The 26,461-nt window shown below is 38.5% G+C and overlaps 1 protein-coding gene across 8 annotated transcripts in view; it reads left to right on the top strand.

Moving 5' to 3' along the window:
- Positions 1-26,461, top strand: part of SETD2 (SET domain containing 2, histone lysine methyltransferase) — a 154,945-nt gene that overhangs the window by 63,564 nt on the left and 64,920 nt on the right. For 4 of the 8 annotated variants that reach the window (XM_017855700.1, XM_017855698.1, XM_017855697.1 and 1 more), the window contains exons 7-12: positions 2,190-2,267; positions 4,008-4,105; positions 7,630-7,756; positions 17,982-18,116; positions 19,932-20,051; positions 21,913-22,575. In XM_017855700.1, the coding sequence (XP_017711189.1) occupies positions 2,190-2,267; positions 4,008-4,105; positions 7,630-7,756; positions 17,982-18,116; positions 19,932-20,051; positions 21,913-22,575 (1,221 nt within the window). Of the gene's footprint in view, positions 1-2,189; positions 2,268-4,007; positions 4,106-7,629; positions 7,757-17,981; positions 18,117-19,931; positions 20,052-21,912; positions 22,576-25,195; positions 25,479-26,461 lie in introns of all 8 variants that reach the window. The other 4 variants (XR_001882172.1, XR_001882171.1, XR_001882170.1 and 1 more) reach the window with 3 other exon arrangements.

The raw sequence follows: 26,461 nt of genomic DNA on the forward strand, positions 1-26,461 counted from the left end.
TTTTGAGACGAGTCTCGCTCTGTCGCCCAGGCTGGAGTGCAGTGGCTGGATCTCAGCTCACTGCAAGCTCCGCCTCCCGGGTTTACGCCATTCTCCCACCTCAGCCTCCTGAGTAGCTGGGACTACAGGCGCCTGCCACCCTGCCCGGCTAGTTTTTTGTATTTTTTTAGTAGAGACGAGGTTTCACAGTGTTAGCCAGGATGGTCTCGATCTCCTGACCTCGTGATCCGCCCATCTCGGCCTCCCACAGTGCTGGTATTACAGGCTTGAGCCACCGCGCCCGGCCGTGCCTCAGTCTTTTGAGTAGCTGAGACTACAGGCATACACCATCATGCCCAGCTAATTTTTGTATTTTTAGTAGAGACGGGGTTTTGCCATGTTGGCCAGGCTGGTCTTGAACTCCTGGACTCAAGCAGTCCACGCGCCTCAGCCTCCCAAAGTACTGGTATTATAGGTGTGAGCCACCATGCCTGGCCCCAAAGTGCTTTTGCTTATATAGGTTATGTGGGTTATAATTACTTATATTTAATCATATTAAAAATTACAACTGAGAAATTTAGAATGTCTATTTAAAACTACATTAGGGCCAAGTGAGAGAATCATTTGAGGCCAAAAGAGGCCAACCTGGGCAACATAGACCTCATCTCTACAAAAACTAAAAAAAAATTAACCAGGCATGGTTTTGCATGCATCTAGTTCTAGCTGCTCCAAAGGCTCAGACTGAAGGCCGAAACAGAGGATCACTTGAGTGTTGGCCCAGATTGGCCTCCCAGAGCGTTGAGATTACAGGCGTGAGCCACTACACCCAGCCCATTTTGGTCTTTATTTAGAAGTTTGTTGATGTTTTGTGGCCAGAAATATGCCATAGGAACTTAACTGTTGTTTAATATCAGTTAGCCTATGGTAAAATTGGTTTTCTTGTATATTGTTTTGCTTTTGTAAGTTGCAGTTTCAAAGAACCTGTTGATGATTTTAAGTGGGGACTTAACTGTAATAATAGTAAGCCCATTACTTATTTATACAAATAACATGGTATTATAAAAAATAACTTCTTTTTTTTTTTTTTTTTTTAAGTCGGGGTCTTGCTCTGTTATAGCCCAGCCTGGGGTGTGGTGGCATGATGATAGCTCACTGCAGCCTTGAACTGCTGGGCTCAAGCAGTCCCCCCACCTCGGTCTCCTGAGGTGCTGGAACTACAGGGACATGCCACTATGCCTGGCTTATTTTTAAATTTTTTTGTAGAGACAGGGTCTTGCTGTGTTGCCCAGGCTGGTCTCAAACTTCTGACCTAAAGCAGTCCTCCTGCCTCAACTTCCCAAAGCGCTGGGATTACAGGCATAAAGCACTGTGCCTGGCCTTGGAAAATAATTATTTAATTTTTTTTTTTTTTAAGTGAAAAGAGTTGCGTCGCTTTACATTTTTATAAATCTTTTTAATGTCTGGCTTAATAGAATTCAGTTCGATTCTCATATATCTGCCTCTGTATTCAGTGTGGAAATGTAAATTCTAGGGATCTAACCCTAGAGCTATTTAGTTTAACCCTAGGGGTGGGTCCAGCAAGTTTTAACAAACTCTCCATGGGATTTGGATACACACTCAAGGTTGAGACCTAGGGCACTGTGACATAGCCCACACTTTAAAGTGAAGTATTATACCATGCAGTGAGATTGGGATGCAATAGAATATAAGAAATGGCTAAGGATAAATGGGAGAGACATTGATAAAGATAATTTTGCCTATGGGCCAAAGTTTATAATTAGCAGATCTTCCAAAAGCATTAGTTAGGTATTTGTCGCTTTGAAGTGTGAAGTAGTGTGACAATTCTCTGAAGCAAGGGCAAAGTGGGGGTGAGGGAGTGTGTATGTGCGTGCGTGTGCATTGCATGCATCTTACATTTGTCTTAATGCTTTTCCTTTGTAAAATGTGTAAATTTTTTTTTATTCAATGGGTTAATTTAATTTACAGTGTCATCTGTCTTCAGTTAGAAATAATGGAAACTGAGCTGTTTACAGTGGAAAGACTATGAAGCTGGTAGTCAGGAGGCCTCATTGCCCTGCCTTAACTGGTTAGGTTTTGCAGCCCATCTTTTTTTTTTTAATTGATGCGTAAGACATGTATGTAGTTTTGGGGGTAATTGCATGAATATTTAAGGTATTTTTAAAAATTCTTAAATGATCCTCTTCTCCCAGATAATAGATGCCACTCAAAAAGGAAATTGCTCTCGTTTCATGAATCACAGCTGTGAACCAAACTGTGAAACCCAAAAAGTAAGTTGAGGTGGATTTAGAGTTTGAGGTATTTATTCACGATTGCTGTTCTGACCATTAATTTTAGATCTCATATCTAAGGTACTCATGAATTTTTTAGTACCTTTTTCCTATTCTGTTTTATTATTTAAGATTTTATTTTGAAATAAGTTTAGATTTCTAGGAATGTTGGAAAAGTAGTATTGACTACACCCATATCAGTCTTCACCTAGCTTTCCCAATGTTAACGTCATATGTAACCATAATAAAAGGATCAGATCCAGGGAATGCTATTAAGTAACATAAAGACCTTATTCAAATTTTGACAGCTGTTGTTTTTCTGGTCCAAGATCCAATCCAAGAACTCGCATTGCATTTAGTTGTCACTTCTCCTTGCCCATAATTATTTTAGACATTTTAATGGTGCCAAAATACAAAACTAAATTTTAATTTTGAAAGTTCAGTGTGTATTTGGATTCTTTATCAGGTCTTATCTAGGTGCAATATTTGACTTTTAATAACACTCATGAGGGACTGAAAAACTGACATTGAGAGGGATTGTATCTTTGTTTTTTTTTTTCGCCCAGGCTGGAGCGCAGTGACATGATCTCGGCTCACTGCAACCTCCGCCTCCTGGATTCACGTGATTCTTCTGTCTCAGCCTCCCAAGTAGCTGGGATTACATGTGCGTGCCATCACGTCCGGCTGATTTTTTTAGTATTTTTTAGTAGAGACGGGGTTTTGGCATGTTGGCCAGGCTGGTCTCGAACTCCTGGCCTCAAGTGATCCACCCCTGTCGGCCTCCCAAAGTGCTGAGATTACAGGCGTGAGCCTCCGCGCCCAGCTGGGATTGTAACTTTTTTAGGTTAAAGCTATGAACCCGCTCTGTAAATGTGTATCATTGATTTCCTCTCATGTTGAAATAGTGCTTTTGAGTCTTGGGTATTTTTTGCCCTTTGATCTATACACTAATAGATTTTATGCATGGCTCTTCTAAGAGCCAAGTTGTATAACAAAAAGGGGAACCTACTGTGGAATCATTCAACCTAGGTTTTGGTTATAGTTCTGCCAGAGCTGGTGGCCACATGTCTAGCTGTGAGAATCCCACTGTACAGTGTCCCTTAATCTTTGCAAGTCCGGAGTTTTCATTAATAACATGTGCAAATTGTCTGGATCAGCACTCCACAGTCCTTGACTTGCTTACATGTTTTGGAACTAAAAGATCTGCCTCCTGTGTATCTGCCCCCATTTTAATTCTTGAGTCTTATGCATCTGTTCTGATGTCCCTTTCACTATACTCAGCCAGATAACCACCGCTTCATGGAATTAAACGTTTGGGATCAGTGTTTTCTAGTTTCCATATCTCATCTCATCTTACAACATGGTTACTTTTAACATATGTTAATGTAGACTTGCCTTTGATATTCAGTGACACAAGCATCCTCTATTTGCCAATTTTTAGTACAAGTGAATCTTTACTGTATGGAAATGTTAAGATAAAATAATAGTTACTTGTTTTCTCTTTTATTAGAGACATGTTAGAGATATATCCAATCTGGTAGTCCATTAAATGAGAATTACACTTAAATATTTTAGTTCTTTTAAAGAAAAAATTCTTTGTGTGCTATTTGGGAAAACTTTCATTGCCTAAAGACCCATTTGCATAATTAAGGCGGATGATGATGATCTTTATATACGTGCAGACACACACACACACACTAATAAGTTACTAATTTCTTTTGTTTTCAAACATCATCTCAGTGGACTGTGAACGGACAACTGAGGGTTGGGTTTTTTACCACCAAACTGGTTCCTTCAGGCTCAGAGTTAACATTTGACTATCAGTTCCAGAGATATGGGTAAGTATTGTTTCTACTAATTTTGCTGCTTCTGATGGGGAAATAGGCTGTTCAGATATAAGGATATAAAACTTTAATATGAATTACTTAACAGTTATATTTACTCTCAACTCTTATCTATAAGATGTTGTTTTGGTTTTGTGTGTTTTTCTAATGTATGACACTTCTGACCCTTAAGGGATGTTGTACAGAAACTATATACTTTTCTCCTCACCCTCATACTATCTACTTGTATAATTATATTTCTTATGTAATTCTGAAAAACGTTATTATAGATATGCCAACTGTGTGTCTGAAGAGAATAGTACAGTATTATAAATTACTCTGTATCCATTATTCAGCATTAAAAGTTATCAACTCATAACCAGTCTATTTCATCTGTACCATTTTGTACTCTTAAATATAATTGGTTACCTAAAAACAGTAACTGATGCAATAGCAAAGACTACCTAAACAAAAAGTGTGGGAGTTCTTATTAACACTGAAGCATTAATAAAGATACTGAGGAGGTTTGAAGTACATTATGTAAAATCCCTGTGTTCCAATGACTATTTAAAAATAAAACTACGGGCTGATTGCGGTAGGTTACGCCTGTAATCTCAGCACTTTGGTAGGCTGAGGCAGGCAGATTACGAGGTCAGGAGTTTGAGCCTGGCCAGCATGGTGAAATTCCATCTGTACTGAAAATACAAAATTTAGCTGGACGCACACCTCTAATCCCAGCTACTCTGGAGGCTGAGGCAGGAGAATAGTTTGAACCGGGGAGGTGGAGGTTGCAGTGAGCCGAAATCGCACTGTTGCACTCCAGCCTGGGTGACAGAGTGACTCCATCTTAAAAAAAGAAAAACAAACAAACAAAAAAACAAAAAATTACATTAGGGCCGGGTGTGGGGGCTCACGCCTGTAATCCCAGCACTTTGAGAGGCCGAGGCGAGCAGATCATGAGGTCGGGAGTTCGAGACCAGCCTAGCCACATGGTGAAACCTGTCTCTACTAAGACTATAAAAAGTAGCTGGGTGTGGTGGCACATGCCTGTAATCCTAGCTACTCCGGAGGCTGAGGCAAGAGAATTGCTTGAGATCGTGCCACTGCACTCCAGCCTGGGCAACAGAGCAAGACTCTGTTTTGAAAAAAACAAACAAACAAAAAACAAAACAACAAAAAAAGCTATATTAGTCAACCAATTCATGACTTTGAAGACTAGTTTAGAAAAGGAAAAAAAATTAAGCATTTAAACATGTATTCTGCTTTTCTCAAGTGAATTCTGCTTTAGGTTAAACCAAATAGTTGATGAGAGGAAGTTCTTCTTTGTACAGGTATTCCAGTTAATAAATATAGTAGTAGGGTGAGCTGTGGTGGTGCACGCTTATAGTCCCAGCTACTCAGGAGGGTGAGGTGGGAGGATCACTTGAGCCTAGGACATGGAGGCTGCAGGGAGGCATGACCTTGCTGCTACACTCCAACCTGGGCCATAACTCAAGACCCTGTCTCAAAAAACAAAAACATAAAACTAAATTAAGTAGTAAAAATATCACCATTTTGCAACACTTAGTAAGGTATGGGTCTTAAACAGTGGTCATTAGTGGCCACTAATATCAGAAAAAGACAACTAATGTGTGCCTCATAATGAAAGAACACAACATTACCTTTGAAACAATCTATCTTCTTTGGGTCTTGAGGACCATTGACCTATACAGGATATTTTCTGATTATTAAGAAACCAGTACAGTTAAAATATTGGAAAATGTAAGTAAGGCACAAAACCCTAAAAGTTTTTATTTTATTTTTTTCAGATGATACCTATATCAATTAGTAGCTTTTTATGCTAGAAAAGCACACAGCTGCAGAGTTTCCTGAATATTTTAATTCTTTTAATGCTACCATATGATGAGGTTTTAATTTCTGTGCACTGTTCAGTCTGGTGACAGTTACCAGACTTCTGGCAATGAAGGTCTTTTACATACTCCTTCACATTGTTTCATACATGCTTCATGTCTTAAACATAGTGAACTCTGAAACTGATGATCTGATTATAATCTAGGGCAAATGCCAGATGGTTGTTTCCGATTCTGTCTGCTTCTCTTGTCAGATATTCAGGGCATGAATGCAGACCAGGTTCTGTGTTGGGCTCCATGTTTTTGCCTCTGTGCTTGTATTGTCCTCTCTGAGGGAAAGAAAAGTGGAAATCAAGTGCTGTTTGGGAATTCCTGCTCTACTTATTGAACAATTCATTTTTATCCCTCTAATTGCCACTATCATATCCTACCTAAATCTATCAGTTTACTATTAGAATACTCAATTTTTATTTTTGAGACAGCGTCTCCCTCTGTCGCCCAGGCTGGAGTACAGTGGTGCAATCTCGGCTCACTGCAACCCCTGCCTCCTGGATTCAAACAATTCTCGTGCCTCAGCCTCTTGAGTAGCTGGAATTACAGGTGTGCGCCACCACGCCCAGCTAATTTTTGTATTTTTAATAAAAATGGGGTTTCACCATGTTGGCCAGGCTGGTCTCAAACTCCTGGCCTCAAGTGATCTACCCGCCTTGGCCTCCTAAAGTGCTGGGATTACAGACATGAGCCACTGTGCTCAGCCTAGAATACTCAGTGTTTTCCTCAGGTAGCTCTGATCACTGATAAATGCCATATGTGGTTTCTTCCAGTCACCTGTAAACTTAGGCCTGTATTCTTTCCCACCATTCTTCCTTACCTCCATGGCTACATTTATTTTTTTATGTATTTGTTATTATAGTGCCTCATCCTTACGTGATGATTACTTTTTTTTTTTTTTTTTTTTTTGAGACAAGGTCTTGCCCTGTTGCCCAGGCTGGAGTGTAGTGCCATGATTTGGGCTTGCTGCAACCTTTGCCTCCCAGGTTCAAGCGATTTTCTTGCCTCAGTCTCCTGAGTTGCTGGGATTACAGCCATGTGCCACAATGCCTGGCTAATTTTTTAATTTCTAGTAGAAGTGAGGTTTCACCATGTTGACCAGGCTGGTCTCAAACTCCTGCCTCCCAAAGTGCTGGGGTTACAGTTGTGAGCCACTGTGCCTAGCCATCTTTTAATAATCAAATGTTTCCTTTTAAGTATCCTGTATTAATCATTTTATATCTGCTTATACTAATGCATGTTTGTTCTATGTGCCAATTAAACATTTGCATATAAGTAATAGTTCTCTGAACTATTGAAGCAATTTTGTTCTTAATCCATATATGTATATGATCTCTTATTTTCATATTAGTAGGTATTCTCATAAAATGGAAAGATTGTTTATTTCTTGGCTAGTTTTGTCCTCCCAAAGAAAGATGATTGGAAAATAATGAATATTTTAAAAGCACTTTTAAGACATTTCTATGAGTAATAGCAGACTTGTTGGAATCTCTTCAAGTTACGATTTTTATTTTGTTTTGATTTCCTTTAGACTGGTATGACTTTTGTGTGTAATTTTGTGTGTAATTGTTTTATTGCCAATAGTTTTGTATGGTTTCCTTCCACATAGCTGACTTCTTTCCTATGCTCTTTGAACAGAAAAGAAGCCCAGAAATGTTTCTGTGGATCAGCCAATTGCCGGGGTTACCTGGGAGGAGAGAACAGAGTCAGCATCAGAGCAGCAGGAGGGAAAATGAAGAAGGAACGATCCCGTAAGAAGGATTCAGTAAGTTTGCATTCTTCTTTCAACTTTTTCACAATAAAAAATTTAAAAAGCGAGGTGGCTTTTCTGATTGAAGGTTATAAAGTCATACTACTGCCACCAGCCACCAGAGAAATCCAAGATCAGATGAGTTGTTACCAGAAGAGATGCAGTTGCTATTTTTATTTCAGATTCATAGAGATTGGAATTGGGTACTGAGAACTATTAAAGTATTATTGAAAACACCTGGACTAATAGTTTTTCAGATTCTTTAAAACTCCTAAGTACAAGTAAAACATGTCTTTTCTCCCTGATAGCTCACTGCTGCACATTTCTAATCCCTTGTTATTGGTTTGTCTTTGTTTGGTACTCTAAATTTTGAGTGTTCTTCAAATCTCTGAAAACCGTCTTTTGAGTGTGAGAAAAGTTTTGAGAGGAAATAGGTAACCTAAGGCTGAAACAGGAGTAGTCACAGATGCTCTTTTTATTTAATGAAACAGCAGTTGATAGCTTTATTTTGTACCCCGTCTTGCCTGAGTTACTCCTGGGATGGGGATGGGGTTCTTGGTGGGGAGTATCCTGTTCCTAAGGGGACTATCAACTGTGAAAAGGACTTTGTGTTTAAAAAAATATTCTCGTCCCTTTTTTGAGGATCCCTTTGCTAGAGCACTGTTTTTCAGAAGTGTGATCCTTGGATCACTTTCTTTAGAACCACCTGGCTGGATCCATAGTAAAAGTGCACATTTTTGGGCCAGTCCCTAGACCTGTGAATCTTAGTGGAAGGGCTGAGAAAATCCTCTTGTGATTCTTTTGTAGTTAGCTTATTCCTGGACTTTTCAGGATCTTAGTACTCATGAGAACTATAGATGACAGCAATTTTTCTGTTTAGATGGGGAGATAGTAGAAGATGTGAGGGAGTTGATAAGAGTATAATGGTTAAAAGGTAACATCAGTTAAGCACAAATTAATTTGAGGGAATTAAGTATTGAGAATCTGAATTCTGTAAGAAGATACAGATAACAAAAAGCATTGGAAAGGTCCATTTTAAAAAGGCAGAAAAGGACAGTTTATATAACAAACACCTATATTTGCACCACCCAACATGAACAAATGCATTAGAATGTCATGTGTTCTTTAGCTCTTTCTTTCTCTCTTTCTCTCTCTTTTAAAAAATGTATACATTTTCTTTTCTTTTTTTTTTTTTTGAGACGGAGTCTTGCTCTGTCACCCAGGCTGGAGTGCTGTGGCCGGATCTCAGCTCACTGCAAGCTCCGCCTCCCGGGTTCACGCCATTCTCCTGCCTCAGCCTCCCGAGTAGCTGGGACTACAGGCGCCGCCACGTCGCCCGGCTAGTTTTTTGGCGCCGCCACGTCGCCCGGCTAGTTTTTTGTAGTTTTTAATAGAGACGGGTTTTCACCGCGTGTACAGGGTGGTCTCGATCTCCTGACCTCTACATCCGCTCGTCTCGTCTCCCAAAGTGGCGGATACGCTTTGAGCCACGCGCCAAGCATATGTATACATTTTCAAATGGTTTGGCTTTGGTTTTTTTGAGACAAGGTCTCTCACTGTTCCACAGGCCAGAGTACAGTAGAGTGATCACAGCTTACTGCAGCCTCGAACTCCTGGCTCAAGTGATCCTCCCACCTTGGCCTCCCAAAGTGCTGGGATTACAGGCATGAGCCACAGTGCCAGCCCTTTTTTTTCCTTTCTTTTTTTGAGGCAAAATCTTACTCTGTTGCTTAGGCTGGAATTCAGTGATGCATTCATAGCTCACTGCAGCTTCAAACTCCTGGGCTCAAGTGATCCTCTCGCCTTGGCCTCCCAAAGTGCTGGGATTACAGACATGAGCTACCACACCCAGCCTTCAGCCCTCTTTTTATTTAGCATGTATAGTGTAACTTTATGCCAAGCACTTTTCTAAGCACTTGATGTATTAGCTCACATCACATATAAGCTTATTGTGAGATGTATTCTCACAATAAGCTTATAAATTAGGTAATGATTTTTCCTTTGTTACAAATAAGAACACACTAAGGCACAGAGAGATTATAGTGTCACCCAACTAGGTGATGGAAATGAACTCCAATCCAGCATCTTGTCTCTGCTCTTAACCATTGTGTTAAACTACAGTCAGACTGTAGAGTACAGTCCCCTCCTACCTCTGAGGCAACTATGGCCATAACAATAAATGCTTCTGTGTTTTAGAACATATTGAATTGTTTCGTGTAACGTTTTAAAAGTTTCTAGAAATGGTAAAATATGTCTGGGCGTGGTGGCTCTTACTTATAATCCCAGCACTTTGGGAGGCCAAGGCAGGAGGATAGCTTGAGCCCAGGAGTGCGAGACCAACTTAGGCAATATAGGAAGACCTCATCTCTGTTAAGAAAAAAAGAAAGAAGAAGAAATGATATGGTATATATGTATTTGTGTGCATTTTTTTACTCTTATTTTTGAATTTGATCTGTATTCATATATGTAGATGAACATTTATTTCTAACTTTTGTAATTTTTTTTCTTTTTTTTCCCTCAACTTCTGCATGATGGTCATTTGAAATTTTTTCATCATACAGCAGTTTATTGACATATTTTCCTACTGATGGATACTTACATGTTTCCAATTTTTGCTCTTAATTTCTTTTTTTTTTTTTTTTTTTTTTTTTTTTTTTTTTTTTTTTTTTTTTTTTTTGAGACAGAGTCTCGCTCTGCCGCCCAGGCTAGAGTGCAGTGGCATGATCTTGGCTCACTGCAAGCTCCGCCTCCCAGGTTCACACCATCCTGCTGCCTCAGCCTCTCGAGTAGCTGGGACTACAGGCAACTGCCACCACGCCTGGCAAATTTTTTTGTAGTTTTTAGTAGAGACAGGGTTTCACCATGTTAGCCAGGATGGTCTCGATCTCCTGACCTCATGATCAGCCTGCCTCGGCCTCCCAAAGTGCTGGGATTACAGGTGTGAGCCACCGCGCCCGGCCTTTGCTCTTAATTTCAAAGTTAGTATCTTTGCACATGTCTCTTTTGCACATGTTTCTTTAAGATTTATCTATGGAAGTGTAGTCACTGGGTCATACCTAGTCTGTTAGCTTTCTTTACTTGACTACAGGACTACAGGACATTTTTCTTTAAACTCCATTAAATTGCTTTTGTTGTTAACTTGTTTCATATAATTGGTGGTTTACCAGAGCAACCACAAAATAGTTATTAAACATGTTGACCTAAACTAGTATCTCCATAAAAACTTTCCAGTTGGCTCATGCCTGTAATCCCAACACTTTGGGAGGCTGAGGCAGGAGGATCACAAGGTCAGGAGTTCAAGACCAGCCTGGCCAACATGGTGAAACCCTGTCTCTACTAAAAATACAAAAATTTGCTGGGCGTGGTGGTGGGTACCTGTAGTCCCAGCTACTCCGGAGGCTGAGGCAGGAGAATTGCTTGAACCTAGGAGGCAGAGGAGCAAAACTCCATCTAAAAAAAAAAAACTTTCCAATGGCTATTTCCTATTTTCAAAACTTATAGAATAAACACATTTTAAAATTATTGATGAGAAGTGACCTTATTTTAGATTAAGAGGTGGTATTATATCTGTATCATACCTACGTTAGGTGACTTTTTACCTTTCTGAGAAGATTTAAGGATAACTCCAAGGAACTAAGGACTAGATATTTCTGTCATTGGTTGATTGTTTGTATTCAGGTAATGGTGTGTCAGTTTCAGGATAGGTCTTGGTGCCTACAGACTGAATTAGATGTAACTTGTATCCAGTCATTCCGTAGGCTACAGTCATTGGTTGCTCCAGATACTAATTTGAAGTTATTCTGGAACAATGATGTTTTATATGAAACTTTGCCCAGATAGACCCAGAATAACACAGAATGAACCTAGGTTCCTAGAATGATGTGAAAGATCATTTGCCCTTGACTCTAATGCAGAGGTTAACTCTACTTTAATTTCACTTGGATTATCTCCTGCGGAAATTCCTTTTTTGCATGCCTAGGTTCTGAGTTTTGGTCAGTTACAGTTGAGCAGAATCACAGAAGCAGAATCACAGAATTCAACTGTTTGAACTCACAAGATTGAGCCTTGGGAATTTCTTTGGGTAAAGGATGCCATGGAAAGGACAAGGTAGCTAGCAGTTCAGAATGCAGTTTTACATGTATAAATTGTTGACAAGAAGATGTTAATAATGATTGCACTGTAATCCACATCCCTCATGTTACCCCTTGATTGCTAAACATTTTTTATCCTTGTTCTTATGATTGCATCTGAATACAGCTTATCTCTTTAACGAAACTATAAGCTCTTCCAGGACAGGTGATTATCTTCTTTGGCTATGTCACACACTTGGTACTTACTTACTTGATGGAAGTATAATGAGTACCTGCTATGACCTGATGTTATTTGTAGTTTATGGTATGAACAGAAAATAGTCTGAAACTTCCCTTAGTCTCTATTGTTTGAGTTTTTGAAATAAATTAATAATGATTTATGTAATAAAGAGGGTGAAAAGCCACCTGAGAGGAAATACTTACTTTCAACTCATAACAAATGAATACTACTATCCAGAATATGCATAATGAGTGTAACCAGTATCCTATTAATAAGAAAAGAACAGCCAGCACAAAAGAAAAATAGACAACTTCCAGAAACACTTTACTAATTCAGATAGCCAATAAACATGGAAAGCTGTTCAACCTTATTAGTAATCTGGGAGTGCAAATTAAAATTACTCTCACCAGATTGATAAAAATTAAGTTCTATGATACATAAGAACAACAGGTCTCATACACTGTCGGTGGGGAGTGTAAATGGGGGACAACCACTTTTGAAAATACTTTAACATTATTTACTGAAGTTGAAAGAACATATACCATATGAGCCAGCAGTTCCTGGGTGTATAAGCAGAGAGACTAGCTATAATGTATATCAGAAGTCACAACAGCATTGCTTATAATATCAAAAAGTATAAATTACTCAAATATCTATTAACATAAGAATGAGCCAGGGGCAATAGCTCACGCCTGTAATCCCAGCACTTTGGGAGGCCGAGGCGGGCGGGTCACCTGAGGTCAGGAGTTTGAGACCAGCCTGGCCAACATGATGAAACCCCATCTCTACTAAAAGTATAAAAATTAACCATGTGTGGTGGTGGGTTCCTGTAATCCCAGCTACTCGGGAGGCTGAGGCAGGAGAATTGCTTGAACCCAGGAGACGGAGGTTGCAGTGAGCCGACATGATGCCACTGCACCCCAGCCTGGGCAACAGAGTGAGGCTCAGTCTCAAAAAAAAAAAAAAAAAAGATAAATTATAAAAGAAATAGTCATGAAAATAAACTGGCTGCATACAATAACATGGCTAACTCTTAAAATGTAAGTTTGAGTGAAAGAAGCATGACAAAATATTTTGTCCAGTATGATTTCATTTCCATAAAGATGAAAAATAGATACAATTTTATATACCTATGTAACAAACCTGTGTGTTCTTGCACATGTATCCCAGAACTTAAAGTAAAATTAAAGTAATAAGGGAGCAAGGACAAGAGTGAACCTTTCATTTCAAATAAAGTTAGCTTCCATCACTAAAAAAAAATAAAAAAAGAAATTTTAATATTTAGGAATTTGCATGTGGATAGTAAACCTGTCAAGAAAATTGAAGGCCTGTTTCTTAAAATGTTAGGATAAGTTATCTCTAAAGCACAGGAAGGGTTGCTGTTATAATTAGGAAGGGGTAGGTACATGGGGCACTACGGGAATGTTGGCAGTATTCTGTTTTTTAAATTTACCTGGATGGTGGCTATATGGGTGTTGCTCACCTGTTTATTAAACCTGTTTACTAGTTGTTTATATGTTTTTCTGTATATATATATGTATACTGCATACTGTATGTTGTATTCCATCAAGAAGTATTTAAAATGCTACTTAGACCTCTTAGTGCCAAAAATATTCAAGTATTAAAAAATAGTATTTTGCAATGATTAGGTACTCCATAAATTTTCAAGTACTGTAGAATTGTGCATATATATGCACTATATAGAGTAAATATATATTTTCTCTATATAAATTAATTGTATTTAAACATATAAATATATTTAATATGTAATTTTTCAATTATCAATATTGTAAAGATACACCCTAATCATTCTTACATTTATGTTTACTTTTAGTTACTTACCTCATATTCTTGGATGATGTTGACCCATACATAAAATCTAGTACTTTTAGTAAATGTAATTTAATTGAAAGGAAGGGAGACAAACTCAGTCTTCCCACCTGTCTCTCCCAGGTACCCTAAAAGTTACTGCACAATTGATTGCTATGCTTGAGCACCCAAAATTAGGGGAGCTGTATTATCACCACTGGAATTGGCATGCATTTATGTGTATATGTGTTACAGTACAACCACTGAGTAATGTTCAAGGGTTATTCATCTTTATTTTGTTTGCAAAAATTAATTTATACTGTAGTTTCTGCATTTTACTGTTTCTTTTCTTTAGTTAGAACGTTATTTTCTTTATATCCCGGAAATGCCTTATATAATATCTATTCAATAAATATTATTGAATGAATGTAAGTAACATAATTTAGCTTTATCTCAGAGTTTTAAACAGTCATAACATACCTAATTTTAAAAAGAAAATACATCTTTTTTTTTTTTTTTTTCCTAAAGACAGAGTATTTTGCTCTGTTTCCCAGGCTGGAGTGCTATGGCATGATCTTAGCTCATTGCAACATCTGCCTCCCAAGTTCAAGTGATTCTCTTGTGTCAGCCATCTAAGTAGCTGGGATTACAGGTGTGCATCACCACACCTGGCTAATTTTTATTTTATTTTACTTTATTTATTTATGATGACAAGTCTTGCTCTGTTGCCCAGGCTAGAGTGCAGTGGCATGATCTTGGCTTACTGCAACCTCTGCCTCCCGCGTTCAAGTGGTTCTCCTGCCACAGCCCCCCGAGTAGCTGTGATTATAGGCACCTGCCATCATGCCCGGCTAATTTTTGTATTTTTAGTAGAGACTGGGTTTCACCATGTTGGCCAGGCTGGTCTTGAACTCCTGACCTCAGGTGATCCACCCACCTCGGCCTCCCAAAGTGCTGGGATTACAGGCGTGAGCCACCGTGCCTGGCCTAATTTTTGTATTTTTAGTAGAGATGGGGTTTTACCATGTTTGCCATGCTGGTCCCGAACTCCTGTCCTCAGATGATCTGCCTGCCCTGGCCTCCCAAATGCTGGGATTACAGGTGTGAGCCACTGTGCCTGGCTAAAAATACCTCGTTTTTTAGTCCTGTTTTATTTACATCTCAAAACTCTGTCAAAAGCAGTGTTGTGACTGTTACAGTTGAGGGGGAAAGTAGAATTTTAAAGCCCTTGAACTCTTCTAATACCATAGAATTTGGGATACAGGAAGGCTTACTTTTAGGATATGCAAGGAAAAGATATCTTTAATGAAATTGTCTTTCTTGGATTAAGACAACTTTAAATTGGTTTTCTGTTCATGTATTTACTCAGAAACTTAAATGGTATTGGAAATGAAAAAGAATGAGCCTTAAATGTACATTTTAGAAAGAAAAATTGTTTTGAGTTTCTACAACCTCTCTCAGGCAGCACTATACATTTTCTCATTTATTCTTATTCTTTACCAGAATGTGAATGTTCAGGTACAATATGAAATAAAAATGTTCAGTGCCTTGCCTGAAATTACGTTAAGGTATAAATAGCTAGTTAAGTAAAAGAAAAAGTAATAGAAAATTTTCTTAAGATTCTTTCCTTTTAGTTTTGCTCTTCTCTGAATCATTTCATTGTAGACTTTTATCATTTCCTGCTAAGTTTTAATGCTATCTGTATGTCTTCTCCTTAGTCTTTAGCTTGTCTAAATTTTATTGTTATTGCCGCACAAATTATTGTCAAATTCCACTTTGGGCTGGGCACAGTGGCTCACGCCTATAATCCTAGCACTTTGGGAAGCTGAGGCATGCAGATCACAAGGTCAGGAGATCGAGACCATCCTGGCTAACACGGTGAAACCCTGTTTCTACTAAAAATACAAAAAATTAGCCGGATGTGGTGGCACGTACCTGCAGGAGAATCATTTGAATCTGGGAGGTGGAGGTTGCAGTGAGCTGAGATTGCGCCAAAAAAAAATCCACTTTGATCATATTATTCCATTGTTCAGGATTCTGTTCAGGTTTTATCAAATTCAAGTTATTTTATGTTACATTGAGATCTTCTAATCTAACACTGGTCTTTTATTTTTTTGTTTGTTTGTTTGTTTTTGAGAAGGAGCCTCACTCTGTCACCCAGGCTAGAGTACAGTGGCACAATCTCGGTTCACTGCAACCTCAAGCTATTCTCCTGCCTCAGCCTCCTGGGTAGCTGGTACTACAGGCTCCCGCCACGCTGCCCAGCTAATTTTTGTATTTTTATTAGGAACGGGGTTTCACCATGTTGGCCAAGCTGGTCTTGAACTCCTGACCTCAGGTGATCCACCTGCCTCAGCCTTTCAAAGTTCTAGGATTGCAGACATGAGCTACTGCATCTGGCCTAGTCTTTTATTTGGTATGGTTTTTCTCAGTCCCTCGCCATGCCTTACCTGTTTGAGCTTTGTTGACCTATGCACTGTTATGATTTCTTATTTTCCTTTGTTCACGCTTTCCTCACTACTTTGCTTACCTTTTCCTCTTGTCTTTATCTTACCTATTTCTAATCTTATTTTAGTGACTCATTCTAATTACTCCCTTACGTAGGCCTCTTAGGTCTACATAACATTTGCAGTTAATGCTTCCTTGTTTGGTTTCATATGAATTAATTTAATCTCCCCCATAATAAATTCTTTGAAGGCATCTTTATATCCTGTAACTGCCTTAATGCAGGACTGGAAATAACCTTTGGTAGGTTGATTCCCACCCCCCATTATTTACATTTAATATTTAAAACACTCAAAGAATATATATGTTACAAAGCATAATTATAAAATCCTTGTTAGTGCTTCTCTGCTTCCTTCTCCCTACCTGGAGGTTACCACTGTTGTACATTGTGGGTCTTACTTCTTTGCCTTTTTTTTTGAGACAGGATTTCAGTGTGTCACCCAGGCTGGAGTGCAGTGGCAAAATTATAACTCACTGTAACCTCAATCTCCCAGGCTCATGTGATCCTTCTGCCCCAGCCTCCTGAATAGCTGAGACTATATGCACATGCTACCACACCTGGCTAATTTTTTTTAATTTTTAGTAGAGATGAAGTCTGGCTGTGTTGCCTAGGCTGGTCTTAAACTCCTGAGCTCAAGTGATCCTCCTGCCTCAGCCTTTCAAAGTGCTGGGATTACAAGTGTGAGCCATAATGCCTGGTCATCCTTGCCTGTTTAAAAGCAGTTTTTCACATATGTATCCCTAAAAAGTTCAGCTTTGAGGTGCATAAAATGGATTCATATAGCATGTAATTCTTTGGAACTTGCTTTTTCTTAATGACATATTTTTAAGATTGATGGATGTTGTTGCATTTGGCTTTACTTGATTCCTTTCACTGTGGTATTATATTTCATTGCGTGAACATGGCCGGTTATCAAACTTGTACAGATATTTGGGTTGTTGGCAATTTTTTGCTAGTATAAGTGTTGCTTCAATGAACATTCTTAGGAATCTTCAGGTACACATGTGCAGAATTTCTCTACAGTTTGTTCTGATAAGTAGAATTTCTGTGCATGGGGATACAACTATTTTATTTTTCAGGCTAATGCTTTATTTTTTTCTGAAGCACTCTGCCCCATCAGCTGGGTCATTCATATGCTGTCATCATAAAAAGGTCATTATATATTATAATGTATAACTTATATAAGTTTGAGGGAGATATATCTCACACAGCAGTGTGAAAACCCAGTCATCATATTTATGAACCATAAAGGATCTCTGAAGTCCTTTTAGTTTAATATAATTTGTTTATGGGGTCTCCCATAAGGGCAGGTTTTTCTGTTTTGGCTCATTGCAGATCTCCACCTAGAATTATACTTGACTCATAATAAGTTCTTGATATGTATTTGATGAGTGAATGAAATGCATTTCAAATGTATTATACCACTTTATACTTTCATCAACAGTAGACTTAATATTATCAGCTTTCTTAATTTTTTCCCTCAGTCTAATACATGGTTTCCCAGTTTGGTCTTAATTTGTGTTTTCCTGATAATTGATAAGGTTGAGCAACTTTTGGGTTTTTTTTTTTGTTGTTGTTGTTGTTTTATAAAAGGTATTTTATTTGCTGTGGTAGGTGGATGGAGAGCTAGAAGCTCTGATGGAAAATGGTGAGGGTCTCTCTGATAAAAACCAGGTGCTCAGCTTATGCCGGCTAATGGTTAGAATTGAAACTTTGGAGCAGAAACTTACCTGTCTGGAACTCATACAGGTGAACACTTTAATGTTTATTTTTTATTTCTGGTTTTGGGGTGGGAATGAATGAATGAAGATGAATGAAGAAGGAATAATTCTGATGAGAGTCAGTCTTATTTATTTATTTATTTGTTTGTTTGTTTGTTTAGATGGAGTCTTGTTATGTCATCCATGCTGGAGTACAGTGGTGCAGTCTCAGTTCACTGCAACCTCTGTCTCCTGGGTGCAAGCAATTCTCCTGCCCCAGCGTCCTGAGTAGATGGGATTACAGGCGCCAGCCACCACTCCCAGCTAATTTTTGTATTTTCTTATTAGAGATGGGATTTCACTGTGTTGGCCAGGCTGGTGTCGAAATCCTGACCTCAGATGATCCACCCGTCTCAGCTTCCCAAAATGCTGGGATTACAGGCGTGAGCCACCTTGGCCGGCCAATCTTATTTTTTAAATGGATGTGTGAGTTTGGCCGGCCAATCTTATTTTTTAAATGATTGTGTGAGTTGTATATGTCTTTCAAAGCTTGTACCATATTATTTAAAATGACTAAAGGGTTCAGTATCATTTTATCTATTAGTACAAGGATCCCCAATCCCCGGGCCATGGGCTGGTTCGGAACCGGGCCACACAGTAGGAGTTGAGTGAGCATTACTGCCTGAGCTCCACCTGTTGTCAGATTAGCAGTGGCATTCGATTCTCATAGGAGCATGAACCCTGTCGTCAGCTGCACATGCGAGAGATCTAGGTTGTACACTCCTTATGAGAATCTAATGCCTGATGATTTGAGGTGGAACAGTTTCATCCTGAATCCATCCCCCACCCAGTTCATTGAAAAATTATCTTCCGTGAAACTGGTTCCTGGTTCCAAAAAGGTTGGGGACCATGGCATTAGTAGACCTGGTTTGCTTTCTGTCTATATTCAAAGAATGTGGTGGCGTTTTTTTTTCTTTTAAATGTAATAATTCATCACACTTGTCATAGCCTTTTACCCTCCAATTATTAGCATACCAAAGCCATTTGTACTACATGATCTCAAAGCGTGAAATATTAACAGTACTCTTTTTTACACCAGTTTATTAGGTATGCCACAAGATGTTAGATAACACAAAATGATTTTTTTTTTTTTTTTAGGGTCTTGCTTTGTTGCCCAGGCTGGAATGCAGTTGCGCAATCATAGCTCACTGCAGCCTTGGAACTCCTGGGCTCAAGTGATCCTCCTGCCTCAGTTGCCTGGTAGCTAGGACTACAGGCACACACCGCCACATCCAGCTAATTTTATTTTATATTTTGTAGAGATAAGGGTCTTGCTATTTTGCCCAGGCTGGTCTTGAACTCCTGGCTTCAACCAGTCCCTCCCTCTTCCACCTTCCAAATTGCTGGGATTATAGTCGTAAGCCACGGTTTAAAAAAACCATGATGATTAAAAAACAAAACAGGAAAAAGAGGTCTTTTCAACAATCATCTGAAAGGGAGAGAAGAAAGAATTATTTAATGATTAATTTTTTTGGTTTTATTTTATTTAAAAAGGTACATGCAATTTTTTCTTAGTTCAGAATTTTCATTATAAAGGACTTATTAATATTTATGTAATTTTCTACATTAGTAAAATCCCACTTGACTGGCTGTATTTTGTGTATCAGAGAAGATTATAATCTGTTTAAAGCATTTGTTGTAGAGTTTCATTTAGGCTAATGAAAACAGAGTTTCTAGGTTGTTTTTGTGAATGTAAGTGAACTCTATAGTGTGTAATATATACGTGAACTCTCCTCGGGCTCTTTGTAATATTCTGGTATTGCCTCCCAATACTCTGCATCCTGTCTCCCTTCCCCCATGAAAGAACACACACTCACAGTCCTGCCTGAAGTCCTTTCTGGAACGTCATGGGCTGTCTTTGTTGTGGATCTGGATGGCAGAGCTAGGTGACGGCCGGGAAAGTAACCAGAAGCTTCAGGAAGAGGTCAGTTCACATTTAGCTTGCTTGTTTCTTAAAACCACTATATTGATTGCCTAGGTTGTGGGTATGTGATAATATCAGTAATTATGAATTTAGCACTGTATCACTGCTATTAAATTATCAAATAATTTTTTCATCTCAGTATCATTCCTGTAACTATCTAACCGTATATTCACCTTGTTAGTAGTATGTCCCTTGGTTTTCCTATAATATCTTTTTAAGGTTGGTACTACATAACAGGGAACTACAAGAGCAAGATATAATCACAACAACAACATAGTTAAGTGAAAGATCCAGTTTGTTGTTAAAACCAGAGTTTTAAAAAGATGAGAAGTTATGTAAAATTTGAACTGTGGGGCCTAAGGAATTGGTAGAGATCTGAATTCTGCATAACAAGAGTATAAACATTTGAGGAAAAAATAAGCGTTTTAAAAGATCTAAGTAAAGGTTCGTTGACAGCATTGTTAGTGGAGTAATGATGTCTTTACCTTTCTATGAAATTAATAATATTTTCTAACTTTCTAATTTGTAATATAATCCCAAAGTCTTTTATTTAATAAAAGACTTTTAAAACAAACAAAAGGAATGGGCAGATAAGTACTTGTTCTTGCCTCCGTCCTTCTCCCAGGAGATTTGACTTGAGGAAATTGAGGAAGCCTTGGGGTTTCTGTGGAATTACATTGAAGAATACTTCAGAAAAAATTCTTGGATTTCAGAATGGGTGAGGTTGTCTAAGAATGAGGAGAGCGTCTCTCTTTGCTAGATAGCTATTTATCAAAAGCTAAAGAGATGTCTGCATTTTTGTGTGTATGACAGACATCATTTAAATATGTTATTACATAGCTCCCAAGTCTATATCGCAGGCATTTGGTGAACTTTTTAAGAAAAAATACCCAGGACTGGTCCAGTAGTGTATATGTTTAAAAAGCTACCCAGGTTTAAGAACTACTGGTAGAGGATATTGATCAGTCCTATTTGATGTTGTGATGTTGCTCCACATTTTATTCTTGCTGATCAGTCTTATTAAAAGTTTTTCTTTCTTAAAGAAAGCAATATTATGATTTTTAAGTATGCTTGTGTTTACAGAGATGTAGGTCTTAATAAAGCAGTAGCAAAACTGCACTACTCTTGCAGAAATAATCTGAGTCCCATCTAGAGATTGAAAAAGTCAAATGTAGGCCGGGTGCTGTGGCTCACGCCTGTAATCCCAGCACTTTGGGAAGCTGAGGCGGGCAGATCACCTAAGGTCAGGAGTTCAAGACCAGCCTGACCAACATAGAGAAACACCGTCTCTACTAAAAAAAAAAAAAGCAAAAAAAATTAGCTGTGCATGTTGGTGCATCCCTGTAATCCCAGCTCCTCAGGAGGCTGAGACAGGAGAATCGCTTGAACCAGGGAGCCAGAGGTTGCAGTGAGTCAGGATCACATCATTATACTCCAGCCTGGGCAACAAGAGCGAAACTCTGTCTCAAAAAACAAACAAACAAAAAAAAACAAAAAAAAACAAAAGCAAAGTCAACTGTAGCCAGGTGCAGTGGCTCATGCTGATAATCCCAGCATTTTGGGAGGCTGAGGTGGGTGGATCACTTGAGGTCAGGAGTTTGAGACCAGCCTGGCCAACATGGTGAAACCCCGTCTCTACTAAAAATACAAAAGATTAGCCAGGTGTAGCGGCAAGCGCCTGTACTTCCAGCTACTTGGTAGGCTGAGACAGGAGAATTGCTTGAACCCAGGAGGCAGAGGTTGCAGTGAGCCAAGATCATGCCATTGCATTCGAGCCTGGACGACAGAGTGAGACTCTGTCTCCAAAAAAAAAAAAAGTCAGCTGTACAAAGTGATGTAATTTTTTTTTATGTTTAATCAGATAATAAAGACTTTGGAACACTTGCCCATTCCTACTAAAAATATGTTGGAGGAAAGCAAAGTACTTCCAATTATTCAACGCTGGTCTCAGACTAAGACTGCTGTCCCTCCGTTGAGTGAAGGAGATGGGTATTCTAGTGAGAATACATCGCGTGCTCACACACCACTCAACACACCTGATCCTTCCACCAAGCTGAGCACAGACGCTGACACAGACACTCCCAAGAAACTAATGTTTCGCAGACTGAAAATTATAAGTGAAAATAGCATGGACAGTGCAATCTCTGATGCAACCAGTGAGCTAGAAGGCAAGGATGGCAAAGAGGATCTTGATCAATTAGAAAATGTTCCTGTAGAGGAAGAGGAAGAGTTGCAGTCACAACAGCTACTCCCACAACAGCTGCCTGAATGCAAACTTGAGAGTGAAACCAACATAGAGGCTAGTAAGCTACCTACGTCTGAACCAGAAGCTGACACTGAAATAGAGCCCAAAGAGAGCAATGGCACAAAACTAGAAGAACCTATTAATGAAGAAACACCATCCCAAGATGAAGAGGAGGGTGTGTCTGATGTGGAGAGTGAAAGGAGCCAAGAACAGCCAGATAAAACAGTGGATATAAGTGATTTGGCCACCAAACTCCTGGACAGTTGGAAAGACCTAAAGGTAAGGAAGCATCTTTTGTTCATTTCAACTTGAATTACTCAGGTTTAGAGTTCTACAAAACTAAGCAAAATTAACTACTTTTTTAGCCATGCATATTTCTGAAAAATGGAATACTGTCTCTCTTACTGTGTAAGTGTCTCAAATATCCTCTAAACCGTGGCAAGAGTCATATTAGCCAAACTAATATACAAATGTCTTCTTTTCTCTCACTTAGAAAAGTGTATCACAATAGTGAGTTCAGTCATTTAAGTGCTCTTCACATTAAAAACAAAAATCATTTGAGTAGCAAACTTAGGATTCTATTTGTAATGAGAAAAAATTAGTGTTTAAATTTATTGGAAATCAATTGTATTAATGGAAAATTAAAAATAAATTGGAAAACTAAGGTAACTTAGCAGCTTATTAAAATGATTGAATGTAAATTTGTATTTTAGAAAACAACTTTATGGAACTAGTTGGTATTCACTTTTATTATTGTTTCTGAAATGGGCCTGCTTTTAAATGCCTATTTCTTTAGACAAAAGAGGAAAAATAGATCTGGAACTCTTATGTCTATTATACACATAATCTCTTGTTGAAGAGTGTAGCAAGATGTGTGCAGGGTTTGCTTTGCAGAAAACCCAGACTGAGTCTTGGATAAACACTAGAATGAATAACAGGATAAACTTAGGAGAGGTATGGTACATTTCATTTGTAAGTGATCTGGACTTGGGATCCATGTCTTGAGGACCCTATGGGAACAGGTTACTTACTAGCTTCTATTTTTCTATTCCTCCTTTCTTCTGCCAGAGATGAAGCAACCAAATAAACCAACAATCCTGACTTATTTGCAGCAAGATGAACACCTGAATCCTCCCTGCCCCTAATTATGATGACAAAGCTCGCTCCATTAAATCCTGTTTTGACCCAATGAAACTGGCCTTAAACACTGAGCAAAATGAGTAGTTGGTGGTTGTGTACTGTGCTTCCTCATTTGCTGTGTTGAGACCCTTCTTTAAGTATGTTGTGGTTTCAGCTCTTGTTTACCCATTTGAGCTCTTACTCATGTTACTTTCATCACTTACAATTCAGTATAAACTCAGCCTTATTATGTCTTAGGAAATTTTCTAAATATAAAAGGAAGGGTTCATTGTAAATCTACTTATGAAGTCAGTATGTGAACTGCAGGAATCAGAATTGCAGTTAATTGAAAGAAGTGTTGGGATAGTCACTTGATGGATTTTATTTAAGGCCTGCTTTGTGACAGCACAGGAGTCCCTAAAAGGAGTCCCTCTTGTGTTTGGGGGCTCCTAGTTGGAGCCTGTAAAGAAGCTCAATTAAGAAGGTGGAGATGACAAGTACACAGATGGACACAAAAAAGGTCTTCACAGCTGTAGTTTTATGGAAGGAGAATAAGTAGGGTTATAGACCAGTAGTTTACTTTTGCTGGAGAAGTCTCTGGTTGACATTATTTTTTAAAACTGCTAAGATGTAATCATTGTAAAACTGTCTTAAAATCTGGAAAAAGTAAATATTCTTGTTTCTCTGTATGATAGTTGGTTTCTGTAATTGTAATGGTATGAATTACTCTCTAGGATATACTTAACCCAATTAGATGTAACCGTGGTAATTTAAACTCACATTCTGGACACACATTTGAGTCCTACAAAATTATTTCTTCCCCTTTTTCTTATCTTCCCCACTGCTATCTGAAACATCAAAGCAATTTTAAAATACTATGTAGCTTGATGATCCTCTTGATTTGAGGTTTAAAACTTTATTTGTACTTAAAATATATACTTCTTATCCTTCATACTTTGGATTTTTCCTGATTCTTAGTGTCAAGGGAGCCATTAAGTAAAATTCTCCTCTCTTCCTCAAACTTTAGTTTGCTCTGGAATCATTACCCATCTAGAATTGTATTACTGAGAAATGTTTTTACTTGACTGTGAACTGTGATGTTTTGTTACACATTGGTGCTGGGGTTCTTAATTCATCCATCATTCTAATTAACATTTACTATGGCTCTGATTTCAGAACTCTGATTATGGTGGTTCTTAGAAAAACCAGACAAAATAGATAGCATTTAACCAGAAGTCTGAAATCAGGAATCCATAATTTGAACATGTTTTAGAGAAACACATTGACTTGATGTGATTACTATATATCTATACGATCCCGGCATTGAAAGAGTTAACTACTTCTGTCTGACTTCCACCTATGTGTTCGAGTAGACATTGGCTGAAAAGAAAGTATCTTATTCAACCTACCTTTATTAGGCACCTATTGTCAAACACTGTGTTAGTTGCTGATCTTTAATTCCAAGATCATACTAAAAAGCATTGGTGTAAGATTGTGGTTATGTGGTTATGGCCATTTCAAGTCCCCCCGACCAACTGGGGGCCACCATAACATTGGCGGACATGTGTTTCGCTTGGCTTTTCTACACACTGGATGGAGTGAAGAACAGAAAGGGATTGCTTCAGATTCCTTAATCTTGGTTTTGCTGTGATGGCAGACTATAGGAATCATCAGTAAATGAAAGAGGGTGGGAGGGAAGGGAATGAAGCTTCATGAATTACTCTTTGTCCTCCCAGATCTGATGATGATCCCCCTTGTAACTTGAACCATTTCCATCTAGCTTCTCAGGGCAGCAAGGAGCTTGTTAACATCACCAGCTGACCATGTGTCTCCTTTTCTCAACTCCATTTCCAACTTCGTGCTGAAGAAAAACGAGAACCTAGCGTGCATTCTGTGAAGAAACAGGAAGATGGTTGGGAAGTTGGATGATGCATGAAAAATATAATAGGTGAAAAGAGGACAGAGGTGGTTAACTCACTGGCGCCGGCGTTATTTCGGTGCGTCCATTGCCGACAATGGATGTCGTTCCGGGAAAATCCCTACTCCTGGCGAGAAAGGATTAAGTGAGCTATTTTTTCTATACCTATATACACAGGACCACTGCCTTGACTCCACAAGGCTTACACATTTTGACTCTTGAAGTAGACCTCAACCAGAAGCATCACCTAGCACATTGCCACTTGAGAGCATGTATTTGTTTTCATGTGAAAACTTACTAGGCTACATTTTCAGCAGGGATATGTGCATATATTTCTGTTTGCAAAAGAAATTGTTGCATATCACCCCTCATGCTGAAAATATACCCTAGACTTCATAGGGCAAAACAGCTGGTTACCAGTGGTGACTAAGTGTAACTTGACTGGAATGTCTTCATTCATTTGGATCATAAGAAGAGGAGGTAAGATTCCTGTGAACTTGGCAATTTCAGTTGCCATTAAACACCAAGAGATTGTAATGGTTAGTGATTCCAGAGCCTCTCTTATAAACACTTAGATGATAGGATGTGCATCTCTCCTTAAAATGAAGTCTGGGTATTTCCATTTGCATCTGGATTTAGATGATTTAGGGACAAAATTACCTCCATGTGATAAGCTGAACTCTTTCTAATGACTACTCTTATTCTTCTCTTATTTCATCTTTATCTCAAGACATTATCTTTACTTTAGCAAATCAAGTATTTCCCTAGAAAGTTACATATTAAAACTCTCTATGAAAAGTTAAAACATAGAGTTGCCTAGACTGAGAAGTTTTGAGTCACTGCTTGGATTTTCACTCCATCACTAATATTTTATGTGAAATCTGCTGTGCAACATTTGAAAATGAAATTATGTGTCCTGGATTTCTGTGATAACTTTTGAATTCTTACTAGAGTAAGGTTATTCTGTATCCATAAGAATTAATATTACTTATACTTTAACAAAATTACAATTGCCCCTAAAGAATGCTGTTTTAGCTACATCTACATTAAAATTTTTAAATAAGTGTCTTGTTTGGTAAAAGGCAAAAATGTATTAGTGGTCCTTTTTTTTTTTTTTTTTTTTTTTTT

This window comes from Rhinopithecus bieti, unplaced genomic scaffold (assembly GCF_001698545.2).
Source record: "Rhinopithecus bieti isolate Rb0 unplaced genomic scaffold, ASM169854v2 scaffold_39746, whole genome shotgun sequence".
Classification (NCBI taxonomy): domain Eukaryota; kingdom Metazoa; phylum Chordata; class Mammalia; order Primates; family Cercopithecidae; genus Rhinopithecus; species Rhinopithecus bieti.